Source organism: Thamnophis sirtalis, unplaced genomic scaffold (genome assembly GCF_051295495.1).
Source record: "Thamnophis sirtalis isolate CommonGarterSnake01/CBP01778 unplaced genomic scaffold, rThaSir2_p1.2 scaffold_9, whole genome shotgun sequence".
Lineage (NCBI taxonomy): Eukaryota > Metazoa > Chordata > Lepidosauria > Squamata > Natricidae > Thamnophis > Thamnophis sirtalis.
In genome coordinates this window covers 8,681,081-8,707,078 of record NW_028261389.1, presented here as the reverse complement: position 1 = coordinate 8,707,078, position 25,998 = coordinate 8,681,081, and the positions used below count along the sequence as shown (strand labels likewise).

Sequence of the window (25,998 nt, the reverse complement as noted above, 5' to 3'; positions counted from 1 at the left end):
TGATTGTATCACCCCCATCCTGGCCCCATCACAGATGATCAATGAGCAACACCCGTGTGGTCTCCATAGCTACATACTGGCCTGAAATCTAATAGAAACTGGTCTAAATCAGGGGTCTCCAACCTTGGCAACTTTAAGCCTGGAGGACTTCAACTCCCACAATTCCCCAGCCAGCTTTGCTAAGCTTTGCTTTGCTGGCTGAGGAATTCTGGGAGTTGAAGTCCGCCAGGCCTAAAGTTGCCAAGGTTGGAGACCCCTGGTCTAGATAATCTGTTTTTTTCCCAGGGTCCTTTAGAGTTGAAGCCTAGAGTTGAAGTGTCAGGTTTCAACAGCCATGTTGTATGAATCCTTCTTTAAAAATAAATTGTTACAGCAATTTTTCTCCCAAGCAAATGTACGCAGCATTGTATAATTTATAATAAGGAGAAGCAGCAGTAAATGAGATTAGTACATAAAATTTCAAAATAAAATTATTACATTCCACAACCGGAGAGCCCTTTAAAATGTGTTCCTCTTTTAACGCACTCGCCATTAAAAAAAAAAAATCTGACTCCCTGCTTTCTATGGTGTCACAGTGTATGGTTAACAATTTTGTCCAGTAGCAGGATTACTGGGGGGGAAAGTAGTATTTTATTGGCTTTTGAGATGTCTGCTGCCCCCAAGCAAACTGCATACATTTTGCTTGCTTAATGCACAATGTAAACCAGGGAGAGGCAACATCTTGATCATGGACACCAGTGTGCAAAAGGGCACCTCCTTTTATATCTACGCCATTTCAATTTTATTTTTTTTAAGAGCAACATGCTACAATGCCAGCTTTTAGCATCGGCATCATTTGCATGTGGGAAACCCCAGAGACATTTTAAGAAAGTAGAAAATGGGGTGCGGGCGTGTGTGGCTACAGCCCAGGGTTTCGTTGGATGATGTGAACGTCTCCTGAGTGGTAGAATGCACCCTGGGGGGGGGGGGAGAGAGTGTCAATCTATCTTTGGGGAGTGAGTTATCTCTGACCATGCAGCAATGGTGCAAAAGAGTCCATGCGACTTTCCCCAAACTCTACCTGTGTCTGTTGACTTGACGAGGTTGCCAACTCCTGGTATATATTTGACGGCAGCCCCTTTCCCAGTTGTTTTCTTTCATTTGTATTTCGCGGAATCCATGCATGTTGAGTTGGTGAGCAGTGGGACCAGTTCATAAGGCCAATGGCTCTTTTGTTCTTCTGATTGGCACAGGAATTTCCTTTTTTCACTTTGACGGCGTTTCCTCCAGCCTTCCTCCTGCACGTCGGCGGGGTCGTCAGCGCCCGCTCTGTGAAACTCTTGGATCGCATCCACAACCCAGGTATGTTGTAAACCCAAACCTGCTTACATTTCGCCCTGACCTTTGTTTCTTTGTGTTGATGTTTTTATCATTTTTTTGCTGGAGGTAAGAACTTGGATGTTGAATGGTTGGATGGTTAAACATACTGGGTGTTTAGGCAACATTTCAGACAGCTTCCTTGTAATGTTCTTGTTGTTGCTTTTTGTACCATTGAGCTTTATGACTCATATGATAACCACTCTAGAATTAATTGCTTTCATTTTGTTTCCAGATTCTGAAATTAAAATGCCCAGTAAGACATTGAATAAAGAAGGGCAAACGTATTAGGTCTTCTGTACTATCTCTTTTTTTTTTTAAGTCTTCATAGGTCTTGGCACCAAAGAATGCCAACTGACATGGACGATGATGATTTAGATAAGGTTCTAAAAATCACATAAAATGTCTTTTAAAAAATCCGTTTAACCCAACCAGAAGTACATTTTGGAAGTACTCTTAACTAGTAAGGAAATTATTGCAAAAAAACTTTGTTAAAGATGCCAGTGGAGATTCTTAAACGTCCATATCATGGTTGTCCCAAAGATCCTTTTCTAAAAGTCAACTGACTTTCTTGTATTCCCCCCCCCCCGCCCCACACCCCTTAAAAAACGTTTTGCTTCTCATGCAAGAGAAACTGCTTCTTTCAAGGGAAAATTCAAAAGAAGCCTTAATTGCTTTTTGCTTTTAGGTTTGCTAAAGATGGTTGATTCCTAGTGTCCAGTCTGTTCTACTAGGGCTAGAAAATGCATGTCAAACAAAGATCTTCCTTGTAAGGCTGGTCTTTTCATTTTCATTGTGATTATAACCATTTCCCCCCAGTCTAGTATGTTTTCCCATGGAACAGAATGTCCATTGGTCTTGGTGGAGTCTTACTGACTCAGGATTAGTCTGGGACTTAATGCAGGAACTTCTAGAAAATGATGTCCCCCTTGAAAAAGAAAACATTCTACCTGCTTTGGCGAGCATGGATTTAAAGCAGAGGTTTCCAAACATAGCAGCTTCAAGACTTATGGACTTCAACTCTCAGAATTCCCCAGCCATCCAGAAGCTCAAGCAACAACATCTCTTCCACAGAGACATTTTTTCTTAGATAGATAGCATTAAAGCCTGCATCCAGATTTGCTTATTTTGTTTGATCATTTAGCCAAATAGACCAGAGGTGGGTTCCTGCTAGTTCGCACCAGTTTTGTAGAACCAGTTCGTCAAATCTACCGAACCGGTTAGAAGAGGTTCCACCAGTGGACCCGGAAAGCAGGCCACACCTACAGAAGAGGTTCCAAAATTTTTGAAACCCACCACTGACACAGAGAGAGAGAGAGAGAGAGACTCACACAGAAAGAGAAAGAGAAAGAAAGGAAGAAAGAAAAAAAGAAAAAAGAAAGAAAAAGTGAGAGAGAGAAAGAAAATACATGGCCAGCAAGCCACTCCCACCAGGTCACATAGCCAGCAAGCCACTCCCACAAAGGAGGCCACACCCACAGAGTAGGTTCGAAATTTTTTTGAAACCCATCACTAAATTAGACCAACCTAAATGGTAGACACATTGAAGAAATATTTTTCTTTATAAAAAAAGATCTCCACTTTGATCAAAACAAGTTAGTTTAAATCAATGGTTCCCAACCTTTTTGCCCCCCCCCCGACATATAATTCTTACTTTACTCAAAAAGTGAACTCTGCACATGCAGAGAAAGCCTAAAAGGCCATTATCATTAAACAAGGTTCAAATTGCCCCCCTGTGGGGCGTGGGTTCCACGTTGGAAACCTCTGGTCTAAATGGAATATATCTTTGAGCAATAACTAGAAGCAGTAAATGTGAATGCTGCCAAACTAATTATGAGCACAACCCCACACACACACACAAAATGTTCTATTTCTAGGTTTATATTCTATAGTCCAGTGTGTATAGGAGACTGTGTTAGATTCTTGCCATTCCCCTGCCTATCCAGTCTTTTTAATTAGATGGCCATATTTCTAAATAAATGAATAATCCTATTCATATAACAGGATATACACTATTGGTCCTTCTAGCCAATAAAAATAAACTCTGATAATTGACTAGGAAGGAAGTGAATTGAAATTGTTTGTCTTAGTTGTGGTGTCACTGAACAAATAAATAAATGTTTGATAGAAGACACATTTTTTTTTCCTCCAAGATGTTCTGAGAAAGTTTTCTTAGGAATGTACAAAGTTATCCAGATGGTTCCTCGCAGGCTGATTCCAGCTTGTAGACTTGCCTAGTCTTTTCCCATAATCCCCCTCGGGTCCCCTTCCCAACTTCCTTTTGAGGAGATTCTAATATGAATGTAAGTCTCCATTAGGAACAAAAACAGCCAGCAAATTTACCTGCAGGTTGTGTATTCTCCTTTAGGATCTCTTGAAGGCTTCTCTGGTTACAGAGGTGGTATTCAGCTGGTTCTGACCAGTTCTGGAGAACCGGTAGTGGAAATTTTGAATAGTTCAGAGAACCAGTAAATACAACCTATGATTTGCCCCGCTTCCCTCTTTTCTCTGCCTCCCGAGTCCCAACTGATCGGGAGGTAATGGGGATTTTGCAGAATCCTTCCCCTGGAGTGGGAGGGAATGGAGATTTTATAATATCTTTCCCCTGCCATGGCCACCACGCCACGCCCAGCAAACCACGCCCACAGAACCAGTAGTAAAACTTTTTTTAGAATCCCATCACTGTCTGGTTATCTTGTCTGCTTTAGTGGAAGATTAAATTAAATGCAATGAATTTTTAAAATAAAATGTCAGAAGAATTATCTTTAGCAGAGGAATCTCTATCTTGGATAGCTAATATCAAGACCTTGACTGCAGTAACCATGTTTTGCCATAACAGATTCTCTCTGGGCAATAAGCCAGCTAACTCCTCCCCCCCCAATAATCCTCTCCTTGTTAATCTTTGTGCCCATTGCTGTACTGAATACCTTTTTACAAACTAAAGCAATCAATGTCCATATAGTTGCTGCTTAAAATCTTGCACATATCCATTTGTGGGGCGGAAGGAAAATGGTTTGGATAACGAAAAATCTGCAAGAAAATAATCAAGCTCAGAGACCACCAAAAGTCCTCTCATTTCAACCCTGAGCTACAAATATTCCCCTTTGTTGGTAAAAATGAGCCGAGGTGAGCCGAGGTGGCGCAGTGGTTAAATGCAGCACTGCAGGCTACTTCAGCAGTTCTACAGTTCGGCTGTTCAAATCTCACCGGCTCAAGGTTGACTCAGCCTTCCATCCTTCCGAGGTGGGTAAAATGAGGACCCGGATTGTTGGGGGCAGTAGGCTGACTCTGTAAACCGCTTAGAGAGGGCTGAAAGCCCTATGAAGCGGTATATAAGTCTAACTGCTATAAATGGTTTTTTTCCCCTTAACTGATACGTCTCTGTTTTGACAAGAATCAAAAAGAGACATTGGCCTACCCATTTTAATTGGGTTTTTTTTATTTTGATCAAATGTTTAATTCTCATCTTCCACTTTTCCCCACCTCTCAGGTGAAAGTACTAAAAATTAAAACTTCCAAAAACATTTCTTTCCTCCAATTTCCCAACGACATTTTCTCCCTTGCCAGATGAGACAAGATTGCCTCTGTCTGGTCTACTCCAGGGGGTCTCCAACCATGGCAACTTTAAGACTTGTGGACTTCAGCTTCTAGAATTCCTCAGCCAGCTTTGTCTTAAAAGTCTTAAAAGTTGCCAAGGTTGGAGACCCCCTGGTCTAAGCGTTGTTTTTCGTACTGTTTATACCCTATTCTCAAAATAATGTTACTTTCAAAGAGGCAATGTACGTCCATATGGCCATCATTGCTTTTGGCTTTGGCATGAACTTTGGGTTATCACTTTGCTACTTTTGTGGTTTTGTGCTTTCAACCTCCTACTATGAAGTCAACTCTGTAAGAATTTTTTTTTTTTTTAGATTTTTCTACGAATCTTATTTGTTGGCTTGTTTATTTATTTTTGAATGGTTAGTAAGTTAATACCATGAAACATGATTAAAGGTTATGCTGATATTTTTTGTATAATGCTATATATTTGCCAAGTCTTTTGCTTTAAAAGGGAGGGGGGGAAACCCTATTATGAGCCACTTCTAGCACAAATAGGATGGACTTTAAAATGCATAAACTACTAGCAGTGCATGGAACCGTAATCCAAACTCTCAAAAAGGTTGTGTTAATTACTTTTTATTTGTTTTACTTATTGCCTACGCTTAGATTAACACAGTATATTCCTTCTGTCTTTCTCTGTTTTCATTCTCTTATTAACTCTGCTGTCTGTGTCTTTCCAGTTCCTTTGAAGCAACCCTCTTGTGTTCTTGGGTGTGTGTGTCTGTGTCTTGATGTATGTGTGCGTTCTTTTTCTTTCTTTCACTATATTCTGCTGCCATAACTGATCTACTTATTTGCTGTTTTGAACTCAGCCTTTGTCGGAATTATGGGTAACACAAGATCATACAAACTACTAGACTGGAATAGTTTCAATTCAGGTATTTTATTAGTCATTCAGTACTACATACACTGACAAAAATTATGGCAGCTCAGTGAAGTCTTTTTAGAAATACCTTAACTCATTGCCAAGCTAACGTTTCAAATTTTGTTCTTTTTAATTGAGAAAATTTAAAATCACTTTTATGATTAATATAGTAGGTTATACTATGAAATCAAATCCCATTGTTTCTTGCTAGACTATATGTCCCTAATTATCCCTGTATATCAGTATAATCTAATCATACACTTAATTCTTTCCTTTTGAGATTTAGCTTTTCCTGTACTAGAAATAGGATATTCTGTGTGAGTCTCAGTTATGGAGAAATGTCATTTGAAGATCACTTTTAGCTACATCTGTATTAGAAGCAAAATGACTTCTTGTTATTGAATAAGACATCTTATTCACGTTGCATATACTTTCTAGGTTTTTTGTGGATTTTAGGTATATTTACTGTTTTAATATAGGTCATTTAATTTTTAAATAATCCCACAGTACTGGTTAACTGAAGAATACAGCCAAAACCACATTATCAAGCTACAATATCGAAGCAGACTGGGAAAACATTATGTATAATTTAGTCTGTGTTTTTAGATTATTGGATTAAAGATATTTTTTTAATTGTGCCTTATTTTTCTATTGAAGATCAAATAATTTAAATAGTGCTGGCCAGCTGATGGTATGGATGAATATTCAAAATGAATGACATACTCCTCTTTGGGATCTTTAGACAGAGAGTTATGTTGAAGAGGAAATGAATATTCAGCTTGCTTATGTTAATTAAGTTAGGGTGAATTTGCATTCATTTGCTTCATTGTAGGAAGTTTTAAAAGGAAACCCTATGTTGGAATCTCTTTTCTAGTTGTTCCTTTTAGTTCTACAGGTGTGTATAATTTCAATCAGTGAAAAAGCATGAGATATCATGCCCATAATGTTATGTTGGTATGAACATTTATTTAATCACTGCATTTAAATCCCACCCTTTTCCCCGGTATAGTACTTTAATTCAAGGAAAAGGGGACAGAAGTAGAAGTACTATAAGTCTCTCAAACTACCGTATTTTTTGGAGTATAAGACGCACCGGAGTATAAGACGCACCAAGGTTTTAAAGAGGCAATTTAAAAAAAAAGTTTTTGCACTCTGCAAACCTCCCCAAAACAGCTCATTTTTCACAAAAACGGGCCTGTTTTTCATCAAAAAATGGGCATGGATAGCCTTATGGAGGCTTATAGAGTGCTCCTGGAGGTTGGGGGGGGGTGTTCTTGCCCTCCCCAGCCCTCAGGAGCTCTCTGAAAGCCTCCTAAAAGCTCTGCATGGCCATTTTGGTGAAGGGGCGGGCTTTCAGGAGGCAAAAATGCTGTATTCAGTGTATAAGACGCACCCAGATTTTCAGCCTCTTTTTTGAGGGAAAAAGGCGCATCTTATACTCTAAAAATATGGTATTTGTGCTCTTATCCGTGAGTCAACAGCATAATTTTCTGTCCAAGAAGGGTGATTTGCAGTCATATTGAATTCCCCAGTTATACTAAATTGATGAGTGATAAATCTATCGCCTAATACATTCATTATTTCTGGCAACTTTTTGCCAATAAAAGCATTCAAAATAAATCAGGTTATTGTGTTTAATCATTTTGATGTTGTCTTTGCTTTTGCTCTGAATATTGATTTAAATTCTCAAGAAAGCTTCAAAACCATCTACTGAAAAGGAGCTAAATTATCTGTTTGTTGTTTATGATATTCCTGGTATTTCTGTATCACAAAAATTACAGATCTCTGTGCAGTTTACAAATCAAATCAATAAAACCAATAAGAACCATAAACATAATAAGTCGGAGAAAAAACCAGTAAAATTTAATATTGCCTACTATTGATTGGATAAGAAGCAGAGAGTGTATATTAGATTCCAAAGGCCTTTCAGAAAAACCATGTTTTTCCTACTTTCTAAAAAGCAATTAAAATGGGAGCTAGTTGGATCTTGGGGATAGCATTTTCTAGAATATAGGATACATAAAATATATCCTGGACTCTTTTTTTCTATAGGCTTTTATAGATTAGAAGTACAACCTTGAATGGTACTTGTACACCTATTAAAGGTAAAATTAATTAAAGGTGAGAGTGAGGATGATTTATTACAGTTATAGATCAGCACAAGCAAATTATGAACGCAAATGCAATTCTGCGACACAAAACAAGTTAATAAAAAAGGTAATGAAAAGCAGGTAAAAGCAGAACATACGAATAAAAATCAATTGAATCAATGACTACAGGGAGTCATAGAGCTTAAAATTACAGTCGTAGGTCCTGCCGATTGTTATGCAGGCTGTCACGTGACGAACTTGATTTTACAATTTTACAATTTCTCTGTGGCGGCTGTTAAGCAAACCCATTGTCCACAATTGGCACTTTTTGAACCAAGATGGATCAAGAGCCGAGGTGGCGCAGTGGTTAAATGCAGCACTGCAGGCTACTTCAGCTGACTGCAGTTCGGCTGTTCAAATCTCACCGGCTCAGGGTTGACTCAGCCTTCCATCCTTCCGAGGTGGGTAAAATGAGGACCTGGATTGTTGGGGGCGATATGCTGACTCTGTAAACCGCTTAGAGAGGGCTGAAAGCGGTATATAAGTCTAACTGCTATGAGGACCCAGACTGTGGGGGCGATATGCTGACTCTGTAAACCGCTTAGAGAGGGCTGAAAGCCCTATGAAGCGGTATATAAGTCTAACTGCTATTGCTATGGTTGAAACTAGTGATGAATATGGTTTACTTTGTCTCTGAAGTTCCAGGGTTCTAAGATTGGCACCCCTGGAATATTAAATCAGTGTTGCTTGGAGAGTGGAATGTTTCTTCACTTGTTTTGAGCATTGCCATTTCCAGTGTATGTGTTTTTCCCATTTATTTTCAATTCAGTTGATTGATCGATTTTGTATAGAGACTGTGAAACACAGAACATGTGTTTGTATTGTGTGGTCCACAAAGTGGTGCTGCTAAAAAAAAAGATGGCCTGTATTACATTGGAAAATGCAGTGCTCTGTGGTTATTTATGTTCTGGTTAACTTTAGCTCATGCAGAAGTTCTACCACAATAGTTGCGTGAGCACAACTTGCATTTGGGTTTGGTTCCTGAGCCTCATAAATGGAGAATCTATAATCCCGCAGATGTTATAGGACAATAAACTCTTTGTGAATTTTTTATGTATTCATTGGCCATTGTTCTAGACCTACTGGAAGGCTACAAGTTCTCTATCCATGTAGTATCGATAATTCTGTGGAATAATGGTTGTGTGGAATAGCTACTTTAGGTTGGGCTTGCAACCAGTCACATGCCTAGTGCCTTAAGAATTTGGCATGTTATATTTGGAATATTACACTTTTGATAAATTATCTAAATTCTTTATTTATGATTCTAGGTCAGGGGTGTCAAACTCAGTTTCATGGAGGGCCGCATCAGGGTTGTGTTTGACCTTGGAAAGCCAGGGCTGGGCGTGGCCATGGTGGGCGTGACACAGGACCATAGCTCCACAAACATAGTTTCGTGCACTTATAAAAGTAGAGAGGCGTGCATTTCTGTGATTTTGTTTTTTTTAATACTTACTTGATTTAATTGATCACCTTATGAGAGAGAGAGATCAGAGGAAGACTAGAACTATAAATTATTGACGTACACTAGAGTAGCAGAATCCTGCAACCCTGAAAGGTAAATTATTTTACCTTTCCTCCCTTTTATAACCTCCTGTGGCAAGGATGACTTCCTGCAGCACTCTGGCAGCCAAACCTTTTGCTAGCAGAGGCATCATGGGCCAGTCCTTTGCTATTTCCAGGTGGGGCCCATGGGCTAGACCTAAGCAGCCCGTGGGCTAGATTTGGCCCACAGGCCTTGAATTTGACACCCCTGCTCTAGGTAATTATAGGTATTTGTTCGGACGCCACTCCGTACGGTGAGGCACGCTGACACAAGATTACTGCTAGACAAATTATTCACAGTAAATTAACACACCGACAATACTTTGACAGCAACCCAGACTTCCACAGATAAGAAATACACACAAGAGCTTCTCCAGCTTTAGTATATTAGTTGTGTCCTGCAAACAGCCTCCTCCCAAAGTCTCTTCTTATATACTCTCTTGGGAGGAGCCTAATCACAACCACCTGGCCCCAATTATCTTCTGTATCTCCGTAGTTGCTGTTGGCGCTTATCTCCCCGTCTTTGCCTGGCATCTGGGACTAACTCCCTTAGCTCCTCCCCACTGCTCCAGGGCCTGATGTCAGGGACAAACTCCCTTTGGCTTTCACCGCTGCTCCATGCCTCAGGCACCTCCTGGTGGCCAGCCAGCCTCTCTGGTCCCTGCTCGGAGTCTGAACCCTGTCCAAAGTCCTCCACATCTTCCAGAGCCGACTCATAGGGCCCCTCGCTATCGGAGTCTGTTTGCAGCTCCAACGGCTCCTGCTGGGCCACAACAGGTATTATAGATGTAATTCATTCCCCCAACCCACAGCTCATGGCAGACTGTCACCTTATAGCAGTGAAGCACAAGCAAGCATATAGTGGCAGCTGACACATACATTCCCCTGTTTCCCTGAATATAAGACCTAACCAGAAAATAAGTCCTTAGCATGATTTTTCAGGATGCTTGTAATATAAGTCCTACCCCCTAAAATAAGCCCCAGTTAAGGATTGTCAGCCAGATGGATGTATTTAGTACCGTATTCCCTCAAAAATAAGACCTAACCAGGAAATAAGCCCTAATGCATCTTTTGGAGCAAAAATTAATGTAAGATCCAGTCTTTTTTTTGAGGAAACATGGTATACACATACAAAAGTTTAACTTTAACCAAGAATGGGTTCCCTGCATATTACATGTCATACAGCATTGAAAACATGGATTTTAAGTAAATCATCTTTGATATAAAAATACTAACCAGAAGCAGTTTCGATGTTTATGAATAACTTGGTGTAATAAGCAGTTGGCTATAATGGGAGGGCATTTAGAACTTAATATTGCTTTTATTGATTGCAGGTTTTTTTTTGTGATTTGGTTTCCAATTTCTTTTCATAAGATGTTTTACCCTTGTTTTAGATAATAGGGCTGACATCCATATAAATATTAGTGTTTAGAGTTTTGTAGGAATCTACAATTATTTCTTCAATATGACACAGTGATTGTGCTATACCTAAACTAGGATGAAATCGTTAATGTTTCAATTAATGATATAATCACTGAAATAATGAATTCTAAATTTATAATGATTGTAAATTGTGTGTTTATTTACTGACACTTTATTTTTCAACCACTGTGTGTTTTCTTATTTCCTTCTTTTTTAATCAAGTCATTTCTGTTATTCTTTAAATGTTTTAAAATAAATGAAAAGCTCTTCTAGCTAAATTAGTTGCAGATCTTCTCATGTCAAGGTATTGCTGTATAGGACATACTGTCCTGTTCAGAGTATGTCCCATTCCAGCCCATCCTAGTACAGTCGAGGTTATGAGAATGAGCGTTTTAGCAATAGGTAGGTAGGTAGGTAGGTAGATAATAGGATGGATTAGATAGATAGATATTAGATAGATAGATGATAGATAGATAGATAGATAGATAGATAGATGGATGGATGGATGGATGGATGGATGGATGGATGGATGGATGGATAGAGAGATAGAGAGATAGATGGATGATAGAATGGATGGATGGATGGATAGATGGATAGATGGATAGATAATAGGATGGATAGGATAGATAGATGATAGATAGATAGATAGATAGATAGATAGATAGATAGATAGATAGATAGATAGATAGATAGATAGATAGATAGATAGATAGATAGATAGATGATAGGATGGATAGGATAGATAGATAGATAGATAGATAGATAGATAGATAGATAGATAGATAGATAGATAGATAGATAGATAGATAGATAGATAGATAAGACAGACAGATGGATGTAAGGACATAAGACAGTTTGTTTTTTTCCAGGTCCCTAGGCAAGAGCTTTGCTGCTTTCTTTAGATGTATCCTGTATAGAAAAGACATATTCCTTAATGCTGAAAGAAGTAGAGGAGAGCATCCCGTTGACTTGAGATATCTGAGTATTTACCTAGCTTTAAAAGGGGAAATTCAACATATTTTTACAGAAGCTTTTCCATCTCTGGGCCTTCTTGCCCCAAAATTGCAAGATGAATGCATGGTAGTTTTGAAAGTGTTTCCCAGGCACTGATAAAGCCCCATCTTTGAGGGATTGTTGTGTATTGAATCAGCAATTCCTTAGTGTTGTCTGAGCTTAGTTGTTTTCTTGCAGACATTTAATTACCCAAAGAGGTTTCATCATCAGTGTTAGATTAGCACAGTGCTACACTAGCACTGATGATGTTACCTAGTTTGGGTAAGGAAATGTTTTCAAGAAAGAAAGGAGGAAAAAAAAAACCCAGCTCAGAGAGCACCAAGGACTCCTCATTTCAATCCTTAGCTATGGATATTCTCCTTTATTAGAATCAACAATTTGTTCACTCATATTGAATTATTTGAAAAGATTTTCAAATTAGATGATGCAGTATTTGATTTCAGCTTTGAACACAGCACTATATTTCAGTTGGTCACTGAACTCACTGTAAAGTCTGAACTGAGTTTCAATCTTGCTCTCTCTGTCTTCCAAAATATGAGTTTAAAAAGTGCTTTCTGTTCTTCACTTTCTATACGCCACGATGAATTTAAGTCACAAGTGCGATGTTTTTACAACACGTATCTTAATGTTTTGTATCAATGCGTTTTTCTTTGTTAACACATTTATTTTTAGGGGGCGCATAGATGTGGATCTTCCCTCTTTAGTGCCTTTAATTAAACATAGTCCTGAACACTGTTGTTTTACATCATCCCAGTAAAAATCCATCCCTAAGGGCCAGAGGGGAAATGTGCCACATTAAAAACAGGATTGGGAGAGACGGATGTGTTCTTGAAATAAACTTGCAAAAGTTGAGCTTGAATTTCAGAATAACAACAGAGTTGGAAGGGACCTTGGAGGTCTTCTAGCCCAACCTTCTGCTGAAGGAGGAGTCCTTTATACCGTTTCAGACAAATCTTTGTCCAGTCTCTTTTTAAAAGCCTCCAGTGATAGAGCACCCATCGCTTCTGAAGGCAAGCTCTTCCACTGGTTTATTGCTCTCAACTTGCTGCCAGCTGATTTTAAACAGCAGGAATTTCTCATTTGCACTGGTTTTGCAAGATCCTGCTGTTCCAAGCAGTAACATTAAAAACTCCAATTGATCCTCAGAGGAAAAATAATAATAATAATAATCTTACATTTGCAGACAGTTTAAATTAATCTTCCCCAACATTTTTCAGTAACCCTTGCTAGACTTAACTTACCGAACCAGATTTTTTTTTTGCTAGAAAAGCTTGTGAGTGGGTGCCATGTTTGCTTGCCTTCTGCTTTCACCAAGATTTCAGGGCCATTTCTTTCTGTGACCATTTCAGTGAGCTGCCATATTTTTAAGTCTGTACCGTCATTGACCCAAGCATGCGCCAAGCGATCCACCGTTTCTGGCCTCCCGTCTGCTGACTCTGCTTTGCAAGCTCTTCTGTAAGCTTCCGCTGTAGACTGGAAACACAACAGATGACGATGCCCTTGTGGAAGTGTGCTGGACACATGCCATCCTGCTGCCCCCTCCCCGCCCCCCCGCCCCCCCCCTCAATTTCTGGACTGTCTGTAGCTTTACTTCGGTGTGTAAATGCTCTGAGTAGCGGTTGCCCTGTGAATCCGTGTGGCTCATGTGTCAAAACCCCAAAGGGGAAGGAAAGCTGCTTGTGAATCACTGTGTCCGAAAAGCAAAGCGAATGCTTTTACATTGCGTTGCGTTCCCGTGTTTGGTATGAACGACGCCTGCTATGTTGTGGTGTCTTGGTTTTTATTCGGTCATTTATTTATCTTTTGACACGCAAAGGTAAGTTTGTGTCTATTGTATGTAAATATGCATTGCATTCTGTTTATATGATTTATATGATTCCCCCCCCTTCCCTTAATTAGCAGGGGGAGGGTGGAGCTAAAGTTCAGTTTACAACATGCAGAAGAAAGTTCATTTCCAAGGAAGCATATTTAAACCTCCAAGGTATTTTATTTTCAGATGTTGCCCTCTTTACATGTTATTTTCTGCACAGAGTGAAGCTAACTCTGTTTCCCAAAACCAGTACCATACCGTCTTTACATTTTCAGGTTTGTGACATGCAGTGGTTGGGTCTTGTAGTAACTTTTCAGAATTCAATGTTAGCTACTAATATTTCTGGGAAATAACACATGCAAAATTCATATTTGAATGGAATTCATAAGGAATTACCACTGTAAAAATCACAGGAGTAGGAGATCTCTTGTTCAGTAATTTTACAATACTGCTTCTTATTAAAGAGAATCCTTTGAGTGGGAATTGTCTAAAAGATTCTTTTGAACACTTGTTTTACCTTTTTGCTTATACTCTTAATAGCTGGTCTTCGAGGCTACTCTCCTAAACATTTATTCACACATCTCTGTTTAAAAGTTTAGGGAATACTTTTAGAAGCTAAATTCGTGCCATATATAGACAAAGCAAGAGAAAGCATGCAAAAAGAAATAGTTATGAGTACAAAGATAGCTATATCTAGAGATAGAGGTATACCCATATACTCATAATAAATGCTTCACATGGTTTGCCAAGATCTTGCCAGGGTTTTCACCATTTTTTCACTAATTTTTTTAAATGAAAACATGTTTAATTCAGTTCGCTGTGGTAAGGTATTATTTAAGTCATATATAGTTTCTTTTATTTCCTTGTATAAGCTGGTAATGAGATATCTTATATCTGCATCCAAAGAGGTTTCTGTGCAATAATACACCTATAAGCCTTGCATTCAAAAATTAAATAACTAGCCATTCCTACCAATTTTTTATAATTTGTAGATATAAAAATCAAATAAATTCAGCAAAGAGACATTGAAATGCGGGCTTTTGGATGTTGTAGTAAACTATTGTAAATGTACATTTAAGCTGATTGAGTTGTTAAATTGATAAACCATAATTTTCAATTCTGCACATGTGAATTTTTGAAATAATGTTGAAGAAACCAAAATATAACTCTCCCTTCCAAAATCTGATTCATTGCTAAGTAAAAAGCATATTCCCTCAGTTTAAGATGTAAGAAACGCCACAGATCAAATTTCACTTACTTATCATGATGTAATTACAACAATTACACTAATTATTTATCTTCTATGGTTGAGTATATACTTAATTTAGATACTAATATTAAAAACTCCACTCTGATAATGGTCATAACAAATACTGAAACAATAAAAACAATCATAATGCAAAAGATAACAGGGAGCTTGTTAGATAAACATTGATCATAATCATATTTTATGAGCTAAAATTACCAGTTACATCTTGTTGAACGTGAAGAGAAAAAAATGTTTATGAGTCAGGACAACTACCTGCCTCACCTTGCTTTCAAATATTAAGCAAATGCACTATAAAAACCCATTAGAGCTTTTATCTTGTTCTGTCAGATGTGTCCTTTATAAATTTGACATAATTTTTAATTATTTGAAATAAATTAAAACTACAGGTCATTTTCTAAAATCTCTAAAACCTTTCAAATTAACACTAAGTCTATCTATTCTGTTGACCCTCAAGTAACAGTCTCTTATAAGATCTAAAGTACTACTTTGTATTTCAAAAATATGCTTTTAAGAGAAAAAAAGATTAATCTCAAGAAAGTTTTTTTAAAAAAATGGGTCTATGATGTAATTGTGGAGTGAGTGAAACAATGAATTTTCATTTAGGAATTTTATGCAATCTGAGGATCTCTTCAGAAATGTGTTTTGAGAAGAGAAATCCCAAAGTTCCATCTAAATCATACATCATTGTGCAATTTAGGTTTTGCTGCAAAACTAGTCTAGGAAGTCCTCTATTAAAAGATGGTTTTCTTAACAATTTTAAAAGAAGTTTGGCTTATATAAGTTTCCATTATCTCTGGAAATTACAAGCAATTTCCACCAGTATCACTGCAAGTTCATATGTAAGATATTTAAACAACCAAAGGTTCTTCTGAACAGCCCCCTCCAAACTTGGTACATCTTTGCAAATATTGAAAAAGTGCTTCCATGTATATTTTTGAAAATGTTAAGAGGTCGTGTTTGAAATTCTAACATGAAGCTAATTCAATATGGTTTGCCTTTAATGTGGCAACTTACAGTGAACCATGAATCATGGTTATAACATTATTAGTTTCTAAAAATATTTTGAATAATATGTTAATACATGTATTAAATGTATTTTTCTTCATTGACAAGATATTTTCCAAGAATAAGTGATAGAGCTATTCAGAATTAACCTAACAACTCAGTATTTTTCCCTGTCTGAGGTTAAAAGTATAAACAGAATATCTCATAACTCTTTTGGTGATAGTGATGTTGGTATTTGTCGAACCAGTTAAAAATACAAAAACAAGGACAATTAATTATTCATGCAAGAATGTTAAGTTTGCCCAGAGAGTTTTTAAAACTTTTTTCCCATCAAGTGAGCGATGTGATTCGGTGTTTTTTTAAATCTCTAAATTGCACTCTGCTTTTTTAATCCTGACAAAGTTAAACACTTATTCAAATCGTCCAAACTCTTAAGTTAATGTATCTTGCAATCTACATCAGTGATGGCGAACCTTTTCGGCAGAGTGCTGAAAAGCGTGCACACACACTCGTTACCCGTGCAACCTGGAAGGGGAATTGCAAAGGGGGCATGCACGCGCATGCGCATGCCTGGAAATAAACTTCCGGTGTAGAGCACGCACATGCGCACCCGCCACCTAGCCTTCCAGTTACTGGCATGCATGCGTGCGCAATGAGCAGTTGGCCCGCGCGCATGCGCCAGTTTTCAGCACTGCCGCATGTACGGAGATCAGCTGATCGTCACACCTGCATGCATACCACAAATCTGGAAGAGGAACGGGTGGCGCCGTGCGTACCAGGCAAAATGGCTCCGTGCGCTACTTCGGGCACATGCTGACTGCAAATGTGTTTGTAATTGGAGATGCTGTCTCTTTTTTTTTTTCATAGTCAGAAATACTTTTGGCGTGTAGCTTGGTAATTTGAGCCTAATGCAGGTCATCCTTGACTACAACCATTCATTTAGTGACTGTTCAAAGTTACAACAGCATTGAAAAAAGTGACTTCTGACCATTTTTCATACGACCATTGCAGCTTCCCCATGGTCATGTGATAAAAAGTCAGAGGGCAACTGAATATTTAATGCCCCGGGTTCATGCAATCACTTTTGCAAGCTTCTGACAAGCAGAGTCAATGGGGAAGCCGGATTCAGTTAACCATCGTGTCCTTAATTTAACAACTGCAGTGATTCATTTAACAACGGTGGCAAGAAAGGTTGTAAAATGGTGCAAAACTCACTTGTCAACTGTCTCGCTTAGCCGTGGGGATTTTGGGCTCCATGGTGGTTGTCAGTCAAGGATTGCCTCTAATGGTATTTTGAGCAAAACGGCCAAGTATAGAAATCGCATCCTAGAGTTCTTATATTCCCTGAGAATCGAAGGGAAATGGACTAGCTTCGATTGCGTGAAATCGCCACCCCGCCGAAGTAGCTCACACGAGCCTTAATTGGCTGGAGGAAGAAGAAGAAGAAGAAGAAACAGGAACGTTACTGAGGTCTTATGCTAGCTTGAACAAGTTAACCAGCATTTAGTTAACGTCTTTGCTTCAACAGAAACATTTTGCATCCCTGCTGAATAGTAAACAGATGTGCTCTGTATCTTTCAGATGACCCGGAAACACGAGACGCCTGGTGGGCAGAAGTGCGTCAAGAAATCAAATCCCATGCGAAAGCATTGGGGTGCCACGCTGTGGTGGGCTACAGTGAATCAACTAGCATTTGGTAACTTGCTGGCTCAGTCTGTCCGACAATTAAAATATTTTACCTCTGCAAGCAGCAGGAGGAAAGGGTGAAAAGAGAAGAACATAGACCTGTTGTGTACCAATTAGCGGGAAGTAGGAAGGCTCAGGGTGATATAAGTGGCGGATAGTAATACAGCCACTTAGCTGCTGGGAAGCGGCCGCGGTGTAGGGTGTTATTTCTGCCTTGCTGCTGTTTGCTTTGGCGAGCGAAGGAATGACAAATTCTTCTGAATAGCAGAACCTTCGTTTTTATTATTTGTGGCACACAAGGCATCTTCACTTGCAACCTTTTTTGATCAGCGATCAAGCTATGAAGAGGAGATGCCATTTGGGGACATGAAGATAGAAGATAGGGAACAACACTGACTTGAGGACACAGGGGGGGGGAAAAGAGATGGGGAATGATCCACTACATCAGCGGTGGGGGACGATGGACCCTTTAGGACTTGTGGACTTCAACTCCTAGAATTCCTGAGCCAACCATGCTGGCTCAGGAATCCTGGGTGTAGAAGTCCACAAGTCATAAAAGAGCCATCGCTGTTCCCCATCCCCGCACTACAAAATAGGGAATTCACATTAGCAAGGACAGGTAGTCCTTGATTTACGAGCATTCAAAATTACGACAGATCTCCCCAGGGGATTTACCACCCAGTATCCCACACAGTCACGTGACTACATTTCAGGCCCTCGGCAATCAGCCTGTATTTAAGGCCATTTGCAGTGTTTGCCAAATAGAGCTGAGATGGCGCAATGGTTAGGGTGCAGTACTGCAGGCCACTTCAGCTGACTGTTATCTGCAGTTCAGCGGTTCAAATCTCACCGGCTCAAGGTTGACTCAGCCTTCCATCCTTCCAAGGTGGGTGAAATGGGGACCCAGACTGTGGGGGCAATATGCTGACTCTGTAAACCGCTTAGAGAGGGCTGAAAGCCCTATGAAGCAGTATATAAGTCTAACTGCTATTGCTATTGCTAAATAGCATTTGTTTCCATTTTGCAGCGAAACCGTCCCATCGTGAACAGTTGGTTCACTTAACAATCACAACGTTTGCAACTGCCACAAAAGACAGGTTTGCAAAATCTGGTCGGCCATAGGACAATCTGCTTTACAACCGTCACAAACCTTGGACGGTCATGGATAGACGCTATTGCAGTCATGAAATCAAATACTACCTGTGTATTTGATTGATGTGCAAAGGTTTACCTTTTTCGCCTGGCCCTTCCTCTTTTGGAATCAAGGTCTGGGGCTCCACATCCCTTCGACTTAAAATTCTCAGCCTGGAAAAAAGCCCTGTAACCGAGGCTGCCATTTTAGTTTGGGAGCAAAGCATCCAGCAGATCACATGGAGGCCTAATGTATCCCTCAGGCCTCCTGGAAAGAAATTGTCCTCATCCCAGTCAAAATAACCCCTTTATGGGAGGCAGTGTATTTTTCAAAACTCCTCTGCCCCAAACGTTCACTTTCAACATGGATTTGGGTTGTGGCTTTTTTATTTTGGGGAAGAGATTTGGCAATGCATATGAGTGAACCCATGACTGATTTTTTCTTTTTTTTCTTCCTTCCTTCCTTCCTTCTTTCCCTCCTTCCTTTCTTCCTTTTTCCCTTTTTTCCCTCTTTCTCTTTTCCCTTCCTTTCTTTCTTTTCTTTTTTCTTTCCTTCCTTCCTTCCCTCCCTTTTCCCCTTTCTCTTTTTCCTTCCTTTCTTTTCTTTCTTAATTTCTTAACTTCCCTCCCTCCCTCTTTTTCCCTCTTTCTCTTTTTCCTTCCTTCCTTTCTTCCTCTCTTAATGTATTTATTTCTTGCCTTCCTTCCTTCCCTCCTTCCTTCTTTTTTCACTCTTTTTTCTTCTTTCTCTTTTTCCTTCCTTTCCTATTCTTTCTTTCTTAATTTCTTTCCTTCCTTCCTTCCCTCCCTCTTTTTTCCTCTTTCTCTTTTCCTCTCCTTTCTTTCTTCTTTCTTTCCATCCTTGCCTCCCTCCTTCCTTTCTCCCTCTTTTTCCCTCTTTCTCTTTTCCCTTCCTTCCTTTCCTTTCTTTTTTCTTTCCTTCCTTCCTTCCCTCCCTTTTTCCCTTTCTCTTTTTCCTTCCTTTCTTTTCTTTCTTAATTTCTTAACTTCCCTCCCTCCCTCTTTTTCCCTCTTTCTCTTTTTCCTTCCTTCCTTTCTTCCTCTCTTAATGTATTTATTTCTTGCCTTCCTTCCTTCCCTCCTTCCTTCTTTTTTCACTCTTTTTTCTTCTTTCTCTTTTTCCTTCCTTTCCTATTCTTTCTTTCTTAATTTCTTTCCTTCCCTCTTTTTTCCTCTTTCTCTTTTTCCTTCCTTCCTTTCTTCCTCTCTTAATTTATTTATTTCTTGCCTTCCTTCCCTCCTTCCTTCTTTTCTCACTCTTTTTTCTTCTTTCTCTTTTTCCTTCCTTTCCTTTTCTTTCTTTCTTAATTTCTTTCCTTCCTTCCCTCCCTCTTTTTTCCTCTTTCTCTTTTCCTCTCCTTTCTTTCTTCTTTCTTTCCATCCTTCCTTCCCTCCCTCCCTCCTTTCTCCCTCTTTTTCCCTCTTTCTCTTTTCCCTTCCTTCCTTTCTTCCTCCTTAATTTCTTTCTTTCCTTCCTTCCCTCCCTCCATCTTTTCTCACTCTTTTTTCTTCTTTCTCTTTTTCCTTCCTTCCTTCCTTCCTTCCTTCCTTCCTTCCTTCCTTCCTTCCTTCCCTCCCTCTTTTTTCCTCTTTCTCTTTTCCTCTCCTTTCTTTCTTCTTTCTTTCCATCCTTCCCTCCCTCCTTCCTTTCTCCCTCTTTTTCCCTCTTTCTCTTTTCCCTTCCTTCTTTTCTTCCTCCTTAATTTCTTTCTTTCCTTCCTCCCCTCCCTCCATCTTTTCTCACTCTTTTTTCTTCTTTCTCTTTTTCCTTCCTTCCTTCCTTCCTTCCTTCCTTTCACAGTGAGGAGGTCTGTATTTTGTCTGCCTCGGGCACAGCAGCTGTGCTGAATCCCAGGTTTCTCCAGGATGGAAACATGGAAGTCTGTTTGGAACCAAGGTTGTCATGGCAGCCTGGCTACTTTTCCATAGGGTCAGAGAAGGGAGAGGTTGATTTTTTTCCTCAGAACCAAGATAGTTCTTCTCTATTAGGGTAGGTTACCAGTGGTACAGCACAGAATGCGGGGGCCGACCACTTTACTGATTTTTCACTAACAACAGCAGACGCTGTGGGACTGCCCCAATCACTAGTCTTACTGCTTTAAAATGTCTAACAGCCTGAATAAGGTAACCGTTTGGCTACTAACAACAGGACGCAAATCCTTTCCCCTGTTTCGAACTGTCCCTCTCCTGACGCTGAGTGTGCAAGTGACTCTTTATTTCCCAGCATTGTCAAAATTTTATGACACATCAAAGCAAGGTTTCCCACCTGTGGCAACTTTAAGGCGCGTGGACTTCAACTCCCAGAATTCCCCAGCCAACCATAGAGATTGGCCTCTCCTTTTCAAGTTACAGCAAAACTTAACCGTATTTTTGGAGTATTAAGACGCACCGGAGTATAAGACGCACCAAGATTTTGAAGAGGCAATTTTTTAAAAAGGTTTTGCACTCTGCAGACCTCCCAAAAACAGCCCGTTTTTGTGAAAACGGCCCTGTTTTTGTTTTGTTTTTTCAAAAAAAAAAAGGGCTGAATAGCCTTTAGGAGGCTTGTAGACTGCTCCTGGGGGGTGCCCCCCCCCAAAAGGATTAGAGCCGAGGTGGCGCAGTGGTTAAATGCAGCACTGCAGGCTACTTCAGGTGACTGCAGTTCTGCAGTTCGGCTGTTCAAATCTCACCGGCTCAGGGTTGACTCAGCCTTCCATCCTTCTGAGGTGGGTAAAATGAGGACCCAGATTGTTGGGGGCAATATGCTGACTCTGTAAACCGCTTAGAGAGGGCTGAAAGCCCTATGAAGCGGTATATAAGTCTAACTGCTATTGCTAAAAAAAAACAAGCAAAAACCAGCCCTTTCCCCTCATTTCTTTCCTCCCCAGTCCCCAGGAGCACTCTGAAAGCCTCCTAAAGGCTATGCACGGCCATTTTGATGAAGTGGGCGAGGTTTCTGGAGGCAAAAAAATGCTGTATTCAGTGTATAAGACGCACTCAAATTTCCAGCCTCTTTTTTGAGGGAAAAAGGTGCATCTTATACTCCGAAAAATACAGTAAGTTCACGGACACCCCCCCCCATTTTGGGGTCTAGATTTCTATCTCAACATACCCCCTCCTCCCCTCCTCCCAACATCTTGTACAGTGCTGGGTGAGGGAGCTGAATTTACACAAACTTGGGTCAGCCATGACAATTTACCTCAGAGCATCAAGCTGACATTTGGCGTGGCGTCAGTACGCAAATCGCTAAAATTGCCCGAAAGAATATTCTGTGTGATTTTACAGGCCTTTTGAGCGTAACGCAGCCCCCTTCCTCCCTGCTTGTCTGTCAAATCAAGCTTTCACCAAATATAAGTTTTCAATAGAAAATGATAAAAGTTCAGCTCTTCAGGAAAACAAAAACCCTACTAAAATGTATGAAGTGGATTAAAAAAATGCTGATTTTTTTTTTTTAACTGGCTCTGCTGTTGCCAAGTCACTCTTTTGGGAGATGACCATCATGTGATTTAGCATTTAAATATGATTTTAAAAAAAACCCACTCCCTTCTAGCACTGATGATGTTACCTAATTGGGCAATGAAACGTCTGCAAGAAAACAACCAAGCTCAGAGAAACACCAAGGTTTCCACACTGTCCAAAGTTGCTCAGTGATGACCCGGTCTCCAAATTAGATAAATAACTAAATAAAATAAATGTTTGTTTGTTTTTAAATAGATTTCTCTAGCAGGCGACGCTTAGTTGCTGATTTGCATTCATAGCCAAATTTGCTACAAAACCTAGTTGTATTTCTGACCCACTAAAACTTCATGACACAAGTTGTTCCATCCCTACTCAAATAATCGCTCCATAGAACACTCAACCTAACAGAAATGAGTATTTGTGTTGTTTTGTGTCTTTTAGATCTACTGAAACCAATTCACAAAAAGCTGCTCGGTTTCTACTAATCTGTCCATGCATGTGTATCTTCCAGGAGTTGTTCTGGTTTTAAAAAGGGGAGGGGGAATTAATTATCTGTTTGGCCTTTTGCGGGAGAAGAATGTCTGTTGACTAACTTGTTCAAATGCAGAAAAGTTTTATAAAACAAAGCAGACTTGAAAACAGCCGTGTACAGGCAGACCTCGATTTACAACCACTGCTGTGACTTGGATTTTCTGTTGCTAAGCAAGGCCCTTGTTCAGTTTTATCGTATTTTCGTTGCAGTTCTTAAGTGAATCACTGCAGTTGTTAAGTGAATCCTGCAGTTTGAAGCAAAGCTGGCTTCTCCTGTTGGCTCGGTTGTCCACAAGCTGCCTGGGGAGGTCTCAAAGGGCAGTCACGTGACCCTGGGACGCTGCCATCATCTTAAGTGCATGCTAATTGCCAGGTTTTGATCACGTGACCTTGAGGATGCTACAAAAGTTTTAAGTACGAGGAGCAGGCCATAAGTCACTTCTTTTCAGTTCCATCATGACTTTGAACTGTCACTAAACCATGGGTTGTAAGTCGAGGACTACCTGTGTAGGTTACTTTATATAAGCCTTGTGTGAACCCTCCCAACTTCGAGTGACTGACCCTGTTTTGAAAGTCGGGGCCTGAATGGTAATTTTAGACTTCTCATCATTTATCTCTTAGGCTAGATGAAACTTTACCTCCCGGTTGTGGCTTCTGCCACATCCCTTACGATGAACTCAACATGCCGTTCCCGGCTCGGCTTGCTCACTGTTGCAGCTGCAGGAAGCAGAAAGTGCCCGATGTTCTTTTCACAACAATAGACTTGCCCGTGGACGCAGTGGTGTTTGGGAAAGGCTGCCTCATCCAAACCAGGTACTCCACAGGAAGGAGGGCAGGAAGAAGAGACCTATTTTAATTGTTATCAGAGCCACGGTGGCGCAGTGGCTAGAGTGCGGTACTGCAGGCTACTTTTGCTGACTGCCGGCTGCCTCCAATTGGGCAGTTCAAATCCCACCAGTCTCTAGGTTGACTCAGCCTTCCATCCTTCTGAGGTGGGTAAAATGAAGACCCAGATTGTTGGGGGCCGTAGGCTGACTCTGTAAACCGCTTAGAGAAGGCTGTAAAGCACTGTGAAGTGGTATATAAGTCTAAGTGCATTTGCTATTAATGAGCCATGGTGGTGCAGTGGTTAGAATGCAGTACTGCAGGCTACTGGATGCTGGATGCCGGCAGTTCGATTCTGAAAGGCTCAAGGTTGACTCAACCTTCCATCCTTCCGAGGTGGGTAAAATGAGGACCCAGATTGTTGTGGGCCATAGGCTGACTCTGTAAACTGCTTAGAGAGGGCTGTAAAGCACCGTGAAGCAGTATAGAAGTCTAAGTGCTTTTGCTAGTACTAGAATTTATATTCTGCATTCATTATTTCTACAAATGTCATAAGGTGGCAAGCATCCACTTTCCTCCTCCTATTTTCCCCACAACAGTCCTGTGAGGTGGGTTGGGCTGACAGAGAGTGACTGGTCCAAAATCACCCAGCTGGCTTTCATTCCTAAGCCAAGACTAGAACTCCCAGACTCCTGGTGATTGGCTCAAGGCCACCCAATTGGCAGGTTCTGGAGAACCGGTAGCGGAAATTTTCAGTAGTTCGGAGAACCCCACAAATACTACCTCTGGCTGGTCCCAGAGTGGGTGGGAATAGAGATTTTGCAATATCCTTCCCCCAGGAGTGGGGAGGGAATGGAGATTTTGTAGTATCCTTCCCCTGCCATGCCCAACAAGCCACACTCACAGAACCGGTAGTAAAAAAAATAAATTGAATTTCACCACTGGTCTGGAGGCTAAATCATACAATGAATAGCTAATAGCAGTTAGCAATAGCAGTTAAACTTATATACCGCTTCATAGGGCTTTCAGTCCTCTCTAAGCGGTTTACAGAGTCAGCATATTGCCCCCAACAACAATCAGGGTCCTCATTTTACCCACCTCGGAAGGATGGAAGGCTGAGTCAACCCTGAGCCGGTGAGATTTGAACAGCCGAATTGCAGAACTGCAGTCAGCTGAAGTAGCCTGCAGTGCTGCATTTAACCACTGCGCCACCTTGGCTCTAAGGGAATGAGGTACATTTAGCCTAATGAAGAGAAGGTTCGGGAGAGACATGATAACAGTCTTCCAATATTTGAAAGTCTGTCGCAGGGGGAAAAGGAGTCAATTTATTCTCCAAAGCACCTGAGGGCAGGACAAGAAGCAATGGGTGGGAGTTCATCAGATCCAGCCTGGAACTAGGGAGGAATTTCCTGACAGTGAATAGCCTAATATCCCAGTATTTGAGGAGCTGCCACTGAGAAGAAGTGGTCAGCTTCTTCTCCAAAGGACTTGAGGGCAGGATAAGAACCAATGGTTGGAAACTAATCAAGGAGAGAGCCAATCTAAAAATGAGGAGAAATTTCCTGACACTGAGAACAATTAATCAGTGGAATGTCTTGCCCAATTAACCAATGGAACAGCTCGCCTCCTGGAGTTGTGGAATGCTCCATCGCTGGAGGTCTTCAAGAAAAGACTGGAAAACTATTTATCCAGGATGGTATAAGGACACCTACCTTGAGCATGGAGTTGGACTAGAGCCGTGGTCTCCAACCTTGGCAACTTTAAGACCTGTGGACTTCAACTCCCAGAGTTCCTCAGCCAGCAATTGAAGGCCACAGGTCTTAAAGTTGCCAAGGTTGGAGACCACTGGCCTAGAGGACCTCCAAGGTCCCTCCTAGCCCTCTGACTCTATGATTCCTTAAGGCCACACGCCTTGAAATTTATTGTTCACTCCCCAACAGGCTATGCCGTCTGAAAAAGAAAGCCCAAGCCGAAGCCAATGCAACCTGCATCAGTAATCTGCTGCCATTTATGGAGTACGAGGTACACACTCAGTTGATGAATAAGCTGAAGCTGAGAGGGATGAACGCCCTCTTTGGCCTACGGATACAGATCACGGTGGGAGAAACGATGTTGATGGGTCTGGCAGTAAGTTTTCCCATTTGTCTTTTAAAACATTTCGATATTTTTTTCCCCTAATCCTCTAGCGTAATCTCCCTTCGGTTTTTCATCTTGGAAAAATGCTTAAGCATTGAATAGAATAGGATGGTTTTACACGTCTTATAAACCCAGAATGTCAAGATTTGTCAGCTTAGTCATTTTAAAAAAAAGTGTGAAAGAAACAGGCCAC

The 25,998-nt window shown here is 40.5% G+C and overlaps 1 protein-coding gene across 14 annotated transcripts in view; it reads left to right on the top strand.

Moving 5' to 3' along the window:
- Window positions 1-25,998, top strand: part of C2CD5 (C2 calcium dependent domain containing 5) — a 91,879-nt gene that overhangs the window by 39,673 nt on the left and 26,208 nt on the right. For 7 of the 14 annotated variants that reach the window (XM_087722762.1, XM_087722766.1, XM_087722761.1 and 4 more), the window contains 5 exons: window positions 1,233-1,341; window positions 17,616-17,730; window positions 20,674-20,862; window positions 23,466-23,657; window positions 25,610-25,796. In XM_087722762.1, the coding sequence (XP_087578888.1) occupies window positions 1,233-1,341; window positions 17,616-17,730; window positions 20,674-20,862; window positions 23,466-23,657; window positions 25,610-25,796 (792 nt within the window). The remainder of the gene's footprint in view (window positions 1-1,232; window positions 1,342-17,615; window positions 17,731-20,673; window positions 20,863-23,465; window positions 23,658-25,609; window positions 25,797-25,998) is intronic. The other 7 variants (XM_087722767.1, XM_087722765.1, XM_087722772.1 and 4 more) reach the window with 2 other exon arrangements.